Source organism: Acanthopagrus latus, chromosome 15, assembly GCF_904848185.1.
Source record: "Acanthopagrus latus isolate v.2019 chromosome 15, fAcaLat1.1, whole genome shotgun sequence".
Classification (NCBI taxonomy): domain Eukaryota; kingdom Metazoa; phylum Chordata; class Actinopteri; order Spariformes; family Sparidae; genus Acanthopagrus; species Acanthopagrus latus.
The window spans coordinates 9,330,499-9,341,355 of NC_051053.1; the positions used below are offsets into that span (position 1 = coordinate 9,330,499).

A 10,857-nucleotide genomic window follows, 5' to 3' on the forward strand; every position below is an offset into this window, starting at 1 on the left:
TCCTCGAGCCTTTCCAAAACGAGAATGCAATATGTTGGTTTGATGTATCACATGCATTCACATGAGGAAATTACTTGCCGTTTGAATGCAACTCGTGAACGGGAAGGTTGTCTATTTGGCTTTAATGAGATTGATGACAGCCAGCTGGTTTAAATCACCCTTATGTTTTTCATGAAGCTTACAATGTGTTTCATACAGAGGAGAGGCTATGAATTAATGTGGATCTTAATATTTTTATATATAAAGTGCAGGCAAATGTTATTATATAAACCTACTGTAAGCAGTTTTCTGTGACTATTTTTAGTACGTAAATGTAATGGTGGCAGGGAGTCAGCTGCATACTGCATTCAGCTGTTCTATTGCTGTGTTTAAATCCCTTTTCTCTAATAGGTTTAACTCATGCACAGTACCTAATATGAATTCAAACAGATGACACCCGTTAGAGTAGGGATTCTGATTTCATTACAGTGATTTGTCACTGTGTACATGAACAAACAAAAGCGCTGCGCCATCCTGATTCTGAACATGGTGGATTTTTTTTATTGCATCAAACAGGCTGACACCCAACATTCATTCTCGCTGTGTGTGCACCCACAAGTAATTGTGCTCACACAATGTGCATCCAATAAATACCAGGAGCTCCTTCCCCTCATCTTTATTCAGGTAGTCAAACTTGAAAACATGGATGATGGCTAAGCGTCTCTGCACTGAGAGATGCCTGTGTGTTAGAGGTAATTACGCCTCTGTTCAATAAAAATATACAGCCGCTGAATAAAAAAAAAGTGTTTCTCTTCTTTCTGCACCCCAGACCTACTTAAATTCACCCTCCTCAGAGAGACATGAGCTGCCCGCAGCCAAGGAATACCCTATATTCTGTAGAACTGGGGTGAGTGCTGAGGTTGAGCGAATACTGACAAATTTTATACACATTTTTTACTGATTTCTTTGCGAAGGTTCGGTCACACTGCAAATTTTAAAGCTTTCTTGGTTTGCAGAGGTTTTTGTCATGGTTCAGTGTCTTTCAATGGCGAACAATGTCCACTCTTTTATAAAGCGCCACATATAATGAGTCTGATGTGCAAATCATTGCTTCTTACAAACCCTCGCATTCACCTCCAACTTTAATGACTGCTCCTGTGACGGAGACAAAGATGAGCCAAACATCTGAGTCCACACTCCCCATTTCATATTTACAGATGAGACGAATGATTCAAACAGTACCTCTTTAAACATGCTGCCCAAGACTCGACAGATAATAACCTTTATTTCATATTTGTCCAGCGCTTCCGAGTGGTTTAGGTGTATCCGTTTGAAGCACTCTGTTATGGTAAATATGTTATATTATCACACGTGTTTCAGAGCACAATGCCCCATAAGCTAACAATGAATCAGCTACTTTTTATACTTTTTAAAAGAGGGATTCAACAAGAGTCAGATTAAGTATTTATAAACCACCAACTTTATTTAAGACACAATGATGTTTTACAGTTCATGGATTCACTGCTTCTGCTAAAATGAATTTCACATAAAACCTCTGTACTCCTGTCAAACCTGTATTACAATATTGGAAATCATAACACTTAAATACTGGATGGTGCATGTGAATCCACAGTACGCACCAACAATGCCAACTGAAGAGATATGTACAGAAAACCAACGATTCAAAATATTCCAGACACGTTACTTTTGTCAGCATAAATAAATAATGTCAGTGTGCTTCCGTTTAATACAATGCTAACTCCCTGAACAGAACTACTTCACCCCGACAGCTCGTACCTTCAAGACAAACTGTATGTGCGTGACAAATACTGCCAAGAGCAGTCAGGCTGAAGGGCCGAAAGGCTTGACATCAATCTATTCAGTATAGCTACCAAACATGAAACATCTTACAGTAAAAGAGAAACCCCAACCCCGACAAAATTCAAGTTCTCCCTTTTGCGCAGCAGACAAAATGAACAATGCTTCACAGTTTACATGAAGGCCTAGACTGGTGGAAAAAAACAAACATGAAATATAACCTCGTCAATCGATAAAATACAATATTAAAGATCAGTTAGTAAGATATCAGATAATGACACTGTCAAAGCTCATTTTGCAAGCGGGCATGACACCTTTGCCGCAGCTCTCCTAAATTAACAGAGCCAGCAAAGCAGCAAAGGAGTATTTGCTGCACTCTCACTGTAGCAAATGGCATAAAAACATTACATTCAAGACTTCATAAAAGGCTGCGACTGTGTCTTGATGCATAACATAGCGGAAAAATATGAAGTAAGAAGTTTGTACTAAAGGTAAATATGACATATAATCCTGCGCTGCAGCAGTTTGCTACACTGTACGTGTGGGTTGCACTAAACAGAATATTAGTGGACCGAAAATGGGACATTCTGTCATAACATTTTTCCTCCAGATACAAATACTTTAAAAAAATACACAGAGGAGTGCTTTATCGTACAAACTTGCAAGTGTATATCCACTGGTTTATGTTCCAATCATGGACAGTTATCGTGGACAGACATGGACTTGGTTTTTGAGCAGATTACAAATGTGACAGATAATCAGAACTGGGAAGTTTTAGTTGCACTCCTGCTGCTGTTGAAGTTTTCCTCATGTACCAATCCTAGTAAAGAATTAATTTCATTATTTACTAACAAGATTTTGTAAACCTTCCTCATGTCGTATTGAAAAATATACATTTGTGCATTCAAATGATGAAAATACAGTTAAGTAGTTTCTGTTCAACTGTCTCGCTCTTTACTTTTCCTTAGTGCAAAGAACTTTGCTTAAAAAAAAAAAGAGAGAGATTTTTCCACTAAAAATATCTCCTGTTGTGACGGATGAAATCTTTGGAACCATGTCCCTTTCTTTCTGTACTGCTGCCTGTCTCCAGAACATGTGCAAACTGCGCTTTGATTACTGACAGTGTAATGCAACGGACCAGCGGGGCCCTTAGTGTGTGGTTCCCTTTTAGGCCAGGCTAACCTCACTTCCCTTTTCACACAGTCCAGCACACAGTAAGTCATTCAGACAAATCTATAAGTTATAGTGCTTCTTATCACACATGGACTACTTTGAAATACCACTGCAACATGTTCAGAAAATACACAGACAAATATTTTCCCTCACTATGAAATGTGACAATGTGGAGTGCCACCAGAACAGTAAACAGCTTTGTAAAGATGAGCCAAACATATATCAAAACATAGACTGAAGAGTAAACTGTTTCTTACTGGCAGTTTCTTCAACAACACCTGTTGTTTCTGCAAACTTCCAGTCACACTTTCAGGATTACTCCTCCTGAGCTCAGCCCGCTTATTGTTCATAAAATCTATTGTTTCTTCTTTCAGATGCTTCATTTAGGAACTGAAAACTGTAACCTTTCTTTCAGTTGACCATGTGAACCACATTATGCAACCAAAATGAAAATGAAATACTGGCGTTGTCTTCATGTCTTGTGTACACTTTGGCTCATCTTTAAAAGGTGTGTTAATCCTTGATGTCTCGATACTGTACATCCTAAAACATTTACCTGATTATGTACATTCCACGTACCCGTCAAGTATTTATAAGATACGTACATATTTATGTTACTGTTTTGTGACTGACTACAGACAGTTGTTCTATGTTTTCGCTAGATTTAAGAGACCAATTACTTTCTAAAATGTTCCTAATATGCAATAAATAGTTCAGCTCTTAAAGGAGCTTAGCTCCTGTGAGTCATAAATACAGCAGAAGGCTTTTCTTTATCACTGCATTTGTCTTTATCGTCACTGTTAAAATATTAGTTTTCTGCCTTATTAATACACATTAATTTAATATCTGCTGCATAGCACTATAATATCAGTACTGAGAGTTGGTAAAGGATGCTTGATCTGAATAGTCTCAACTAATTTTATGACTAGAATTTGCAGGATTGAGCATTGCAGAATGCCTACAGCTGAGACGTATGAGTTACTCATTCTATCTAGTTATAGTCTTGTGTGCATTACCCCCTACTCTCACGTCTTCATCCTTCCGCAGATGCTTGCTCTGTCGATGTTTACTGGATCATGGGATCATCGTTGGGAGAGCCCAGAGTCGAGACACTAACAAACGGATGGGTTTTGTCCTCCTGCTGGGCTCTTTTGGACACAGTAGTGAAGGACAGGTGATCATGCTCCAAGATGGCGAGGCGGTCCTGCGGCTTCTCCTTCTTCAGGTAGAACATCTTCCTCAGCTGCTTCAGCTGCTGCAGCTCACAGAAGGTCTCCAGCACCACCAGCATGACTATCAGGCCCAGGATCAGATAGACTGAAGAGACAAACACATGGGCAAGGAAGGGGATTACAAGAAATATGAGTGATTAGCTGCAGTGAGTGGTATTGTTACATATCAGCAGATCAAACCATGATTCTTCAGCCCTGACAAGGATGCACTGTAACATTCATCTCTACATAAACACAAGCAATGCATTTCTTCACTGTTGCACCATAACCTGCTGTTAATATGAACCGTCACAAGAGGGCAGTGGAGTGTGTGCTTTGCTGAAGGGTGAGCTTCTTCAAGGGGAGAAACAGTTTCAGATGATGCTGGAAATTACCCCGAAAGCGTTTATTAGTCAGCGCGAGCGGTAAAAACTGTCAGTGACTGACTTTCACTTTTCACCATATTTGGCATCTATCATGAAAAACCCTGTGAACCCCCTGTGACCAGCTGTGGACCACAGAAGCATGTACAGTACTAGCATTATTGCCATTAATACTTTCAACAGGAGTATTGCACCATTAGCAGGGCCATGTTGAGTCTGATTACTAATTACATTTGAAATCCCTTATATGTAGGCATAAGTCTGGCATTTACAGGTACTGATATTCTTTCATTTGGACTCACTTAACAGAGAAGAGCTTAATGTTTGCACACAGAGTGCAAATCACAACAAGAGAGACAGCTTATTACCAAAGGCACTGGCAAACACTGGACAAATATTGTTAATTGTTTGTGGCTGACTGTTCATTTCTTCTCTTTTACTGCCCCAGAGGCACGTAGATAGTGCTGATGTCACTTCCGATTACAGAAGTGTCATTTTTCTTGGGAGGAAGTTGTACAAATCTGTCTGATGTTATTTGTGCGAACAAATGCACTCTGTCAGAGCCTCCTCTCCTCCTACAGACTGGCACATTGTGCCTACAGAATGACGTCTCTCTGGCTGGTGCGTACCACACGCCCACACACGTGCAGGTGACAGCTCACTAGGGTAGCGTTTGGCATTCATGCACGCCCGCAACATGAATTTGGCTTTTTGCTTTTTTAATTCTAGTTGCTGTTGGCTCGATCTTTGTCCTGCACCGCACTGTGTTGTCTAACCTGACAGATTAATAGTCCTTTGAACATGTGGGAAATAGCATTAGGATTTATCATTTGGATTTGTCAGTAGCATCAAGCAGCTTAAAAATATTCAATGTATGCAAAAGTCAGCCACACAGATACGCCTGCAACTGAGTCATGTTATTAACCCTCTAGTGTTAATAGTAAAAGTATTATTAAACAGTTGTTGTTGGTAGTAGTAAATTTGTAATAGCAGTCTATTCTAAAATCTATATAATGATTCCAATTGTACTGTGGACAGTAAAACTATATATCACAAATGCTCTGGTCTATAATCAACCCAAGCTGTTCTGTGTGAACTCTAAATTAAAGTGCAGTGACTAGTTTGTGATTTTAGTGTTTAAAGCCGAGATAAAACAACCACTGCCATATATAAATTGCAAGATAGATTAAAGGGTTAACAGGTCAAAAAATAAGACCAAGGTGACTGTGTCAGACCTGGGAAGGTGAAAGTTCTCCATCATAAAACCTGCTATATATATGTTCAGTGAATCATTAAGTCAGAGACATAGGAACTATTTACAAAACTAAGACTATCATCATACTAAATGTTACACAGGGTGGCACCTATACTGGATTTTTATAGTTTTATAGTTTTACAGCTCACGTAATGTGTGTTGTTCTTCCAGTGCACACAATACAAGCAGTAATATCCTCTTTGCAACAGGGAGTACAGGAGGTTATGAGAAACAGAGGCACTGACATTAACACTGCTCTGTTATATAATATATTTTGGCTGCTGTAATTCGACAGTATGCTGTTCACAGAGCTTCACATTACCATGATACCTCAATAATGATAGATAGACACTATGCTCCCACAACCTTGCCATAGAACCAGCTCCAAATAGGAAGAGTCATCAGCACTCACCGGTGATGCCCACTTTGTAGAGCTCTCTGAACTTCTGATTCACAGCTTCTCCGGGTACGTAGTCTCCTAGACCGATGGTGCTGAGGGAAATGAAGCAGAAGTAGAAAGACTCCAGGAAGTTCCAGTTCTCCTCCAGCGCGGAGAAGATGGCAGCAGGGATGAGGAAAAAGCACGAGACAGCCAGCGTGGCGAGGAGAGTGGCGTGAACAATGGCCACCAGTGGCTTGGAGAAGCCCCAGTGTGTGTGGATGTACATGATGGGCCTCCGCGTGCTGAACACCATGATCCTTTGCACCACAGCGGTAAGGAAGAGGAGTGTGAAGGGGATACCGATCACCGAGTAGATGATGCAGAAGGCCTTCCCGCCATCTGACAGGGGTGCTGTATGACCATATCCTGAGGGACAACAAACAGGACAGAAAAAAAGTTGAACTTATAATTAAGAAAGCTGCTGGAGCAGACTGACATGAGAGCAAAACAGCTACTTTTAAATGTTTCGACCATCTCACACAGAGGACAACAGCATTTTGGTGACCATTACTTTAGAAAAGGGGTAAATAACTGTATCTGTGCTTATTTTATGGACATTAAACTTAACAGAACCCAAATGTAGTTAGATCTTTGAAAGGATGTGTCAGCCCAGTGGTTAATTTGTTGTTCTGCAACAAAGTCACTTAGTTCAAATGTTAAATATTTAAAGATGAAAAGGCAGCACAAACACAGAAATTCAAACTAATTTTACTAAGACCTACCATTTTGCCTTTGGGTATTCATCAGAAGCAAAGAGTACTTCTTGTACTAAATTCTGGCAAATGTTACATCATGACTTGACACACAACACTGTTGTTATGTCTCTGCTACATCATGTTCATGCACTTTGAATTTACATTGTAATGCACACTGTTTTAATTCAAACTAGATTAAATTAGCTCTTTATTGCAGCCCTTTTTCAGACAAATATCAAAAAGCACTGATAACAGACTTTATCAATGTGGACCTTCATACTGTTCTTGTACATGTGTACTCATTTGCACTCAGCCTTAGTCAAAAGTTTTTGTATTTCAGCCTGTTTTTTTCTTATTTCACTTTATTCAAACAGGGAAGGTTAGGTTGTATGAGCATACAGTACATCCCTGAGCACAGTTTCACTGATTAATTTGATAAAAGGAACAGACATAGTAATTGATGTTCCATTAATAGATACAACAAAGTACTACAAGACTTGTTAAACAGAATGACAGACAATAATCCAGCTGCAGGCTGGCAATTAAAGCCACTACATGTTGACTGAGGGTGATAACTGTCAAGAGTATTTAAGTTTTGTTCAAGTGAACGAGGCATTGCAAGGAAAACATAACATGTTCGCGTGAAGTGGCCCTAGCCAGTGTGTTGAAAATACCATGGCTGTGTGAATGAGGAATTTGCAATCGCTTTGCTTATGACATGTTGTAAGAAAATCCCAAGCAATTCACTTTTAACTTCTGCTTCAGGATTGATTAAATGCTTTACAACTACATCTGCAAAGAAAAAGGTCAATGCATGGCTACACACCGTGAGAATTAAAGGTTATGCCATCATGATGGTGCTGTATCTTGTAACAGATCTGTCATAACTGCTGGATAACAAATGTATTAGAAAAGAAAACCAACAGCATTCGGCAGCAGGTGTCTTATCTATCATTAATAGCTGGAAAAAGAGCATCACACTAATTCTGAAAGTGAGATTTTGAGACCGAAAATAGCAAATGAAGAAGAGTCAGCGATATATCTGATCTAGATGTCTGTCAAGTCTCTGTTGCAGCAACAGAAGAGGAGTTTTCAGCAGCTGGGTACATGGTATCTGCGCAATCAGGCATGTTGAAACCTCACAGATAAAAGCTGCCTTGTGGTCAGACTAAAGTTCTCCAGGTATCCTGACTGACGTTCATCTACAAGCAATGCTGTTACGTGAGACACTAGATAACAGAAGGTGACTCTATGCACTGTGTCCTACAAAAACTGCCTTTAAAGGTAAAAAAATGCCTTGGGAATATAAACTATTTGTTTAAATGGTTAGTTAATATATGTAAACACATATATTGGAATAGTTAATAGCTTAGGGGGGAAAGAAGGATGAGGCTGATATAGACACTGACTCAGGTGTGTGCGCTACTGAGCCCCGCACTTCCCCTTCTGACCTGAAAACAGAAGTATACTGTGCACTTTGGACGAGGGCAGCTGCTTTACAGTACATGCAGTGTTCACTGTGCCAACATATGCAGGAGTGAATATGGCTTAAGCTTCTGTACCAGAATAGAACACAAATAATGGTAAAGGGCAAATGCATCCAATATTTCTACATTTGAGGTTGGCGCTACACCCAGTTTCATGGCCGGAAATCTTAAGATAAGCAGTATTGCAGTAGGATGATATCATGTGATCAAATGATATCAAAGTGATGCAGTAAAGGACATTAAATGTCAGATCACATTTTTGGCAGCCACTACCTGCCTAGTAACATCAGCAGGGGTAGGCCATAGTTTGCTGTGGCCTAGCAGCAGCCCAGATACACTGCAAGTCAGACAAAAGGATGCTGTTTTTCAGAATAAAGGAGCATGCAAGGAAACATGAGCCCACTTTTAAAATAATTCTGGTTGGAAAATATATACTGACACATTTTTATATCCTTGGCTGCGCACCTGGTGGTCTGCAGCATCACCTACACTGCCGGCGAAGGCCGACTCTTACCTGTGGTGGACAGGACGGTGCTGGCGAAAAACAGCGCAGAGGTGAAGTCCCAGTTCCAGTTGGCCGAGGCGTTGTTGAGGATGGAAACCCCATAATTACTGGCCTCCAGGGCTTTTTTTAGGAAGCGTTCGAGACGCTCCTCCGACAGACACTCATTTTCCTGGAGAAACTGTTTCTTAATGGCCCTCAGCTCCTGACGCAGGAGGTCTTCATACGGCAACTCGACCGACGAAAACACAACAGCGCCGAACACGAGATACAGCAGGTACCCCAACACCAGAGATGCAAAATACCACGTCGATTTGTGACTCTGTATCAACCGCACACACGAATTGCTGGCTAGAGACTGGAGCATTTTCAAGACCACCTCGGTGATACGTTGCTGGCTATATGAAGATAATAATAACCTTACGTTATTAACTGAACCGTCTCACGTGTTGTAGTGCAGCCGAAATATATCCTTTACAGAGGGATGTCGTCAAAGACAAAGCTGAAGTGGAGACTCACTTCCCCCTCCGCGAAACCTGCTGTGGCACTTGAGGCGTTCAGGCGTACTCGGAAATATCACCACTACACGATGAGAAGAACAGTATTTTAACTATAGGAGCTGATTTACTTTTGTGTGATAGGCTGCTCATGGAAGTCGTCATTGAGTTCGCATTGAGAGATAAAAACAAATGTAAGAAGACCTGGCAATATAACAATTAGAAGCATGCGATTTCTTGTGTCAGTTACGCTAGTTAATCTCTGCCGCTATTTTAGGCCTCAAATAGACATTTGTAACCAGTCTCGTAAAAACGATGCGACTACATGACATTTCTTAGTGTACCACTCCAATCTAGATTTAATTCCTGAGGAAAAACACCCAGTTAAGGGCTGCCGATTCTGTAGTTTTTACTTTTCCGAGCTTCAAGTGACGATGAAGGCATCGGGTGATGTGGTGGTGGCTAGTGGCGGCGACAAAGGCCTGTGACGTCAGACTGTCTCTCCTCCCAGGTAGTCGGGTGTGTTTGGATGCCTTTCAGTTTCAATCGACCATCGGAGACGTCAACAGCTATTGTCACTGTATCCCTACGAGTTTCATTCATTGAAAAAGGGACGATCACACGGAGAACAAACAAAGAAACGGCTATAAATCAGAATGGAGTGCAGAAAAGGCAGCTTTGACAGCAGACGAAAGACACCTGAATAATAAAAAAAAAAAAGTTTTAAAAAGTAGTTAATGAAATGGGCCTACTCCTGTACATGATAGCCAGCATTGCAGCATCACTGACCTGTTGAAAAAGAGGAAGACAGAAATTAGCTTGATAAAAAAATCAAGTAAATCTTGGTAAATCTTGTTTATAACATTAGAAATCAAAAGTGTGAGATAAAAAGTCACACTTATGAGGTCAAACAAGTCAGAATTACGAAATAAAGGTCTTAATTATGAGATAAATACATCAAATTTATGAGACAAAAAAGGAAGAATTGTGTAATAGAGAGTTGAGATAAAGAGTTGAAATGATGAGATTAAAGTCATAATAATGTATAAATAATTTTTTTAAAAGTCATAATCATTGTATTAGATATATTATTTATGAAATAAAAATATCTTTTTTCATCAAATTATCATCTCACATTATGATCACATCATTTTGACCTTTTTTATCTCATAATTAGAATGGATTAAAGGAATTAGCAATTAAAGGCATGTGGAGTAGTTGTAGAAAGACACAAACAAGTCAGCATGTTAGGTAAATATGCAGCACGTTAAGTACACAAGTCAGCACGTAAATTATACAGACACAAACAAGTCAGCACGTTAGGTACATATGCAGCACGTTAAGTACACAAGTCAGCACATTAAGTATACAGACACAAACAAGTCAACACATTAGTTACACAGACACAAACAAGT

The 10,857-nt window shown here is 39.9% G+C and overlaps 1 protein-coding gene across 1 annotated transcript; it reads right to left on the bottom strand.

The window, feature by feature from the left end:
• Positions 1 to 1,436: 1,436 nt before the first annotated feature.
• kcnk1b (potassium channel, subfamily K, member 1b) lies at positions 1,437 to 9,511 on the bottom strand. The gene is made up of 3 exons (XM_037123426.1): positions 8,958 to 9,511; positions 6,232 to 6,627; positions 1,437 to 4,287 (listed from the first exon to the last, which is right to left on the bottom strand). The coding sequence occupies exons 1-3, from the start codon at positions 9,310 to 9,312 to the stop codon at positions 4,037 to 4,039; spliced, it is 1,002 nt and encodes a 333-aa protein (XP_036979321.1). The 5' UTR covers positions 9,313 to 9,511; the 3' UTR covers positions 1,437 to 4,036.
• Between the last annotated feature and the right edge of the window lie 1,346 nt (positions 9,512 to 10,857).

Bases quoted from the DNA above. Each gene is read 5' to 3' on its own strand.
- kcnk1b (XM_037123426.1), bottom strand. From the start codon at position 9,312: ATGCTCCAGTCTCTAGCCAGCAATTCGTGTGTGCGGTTGATACAGAGT. The intron at 6,628-8,957 runs GTAAGAGTCGGC...GTTGTCCCTCAG, and splicing joins CACCGTCCTGTCCACCACAG to GATATGGTCATACAGCACCC. The intron at 4,288-6,231 runs GTGAGTGCTGAT...TTGTCTCTTCAG, and splicing joins CTACAAAGTGGGCATCACCG to TCTATCTGATCCTGGGCCTG.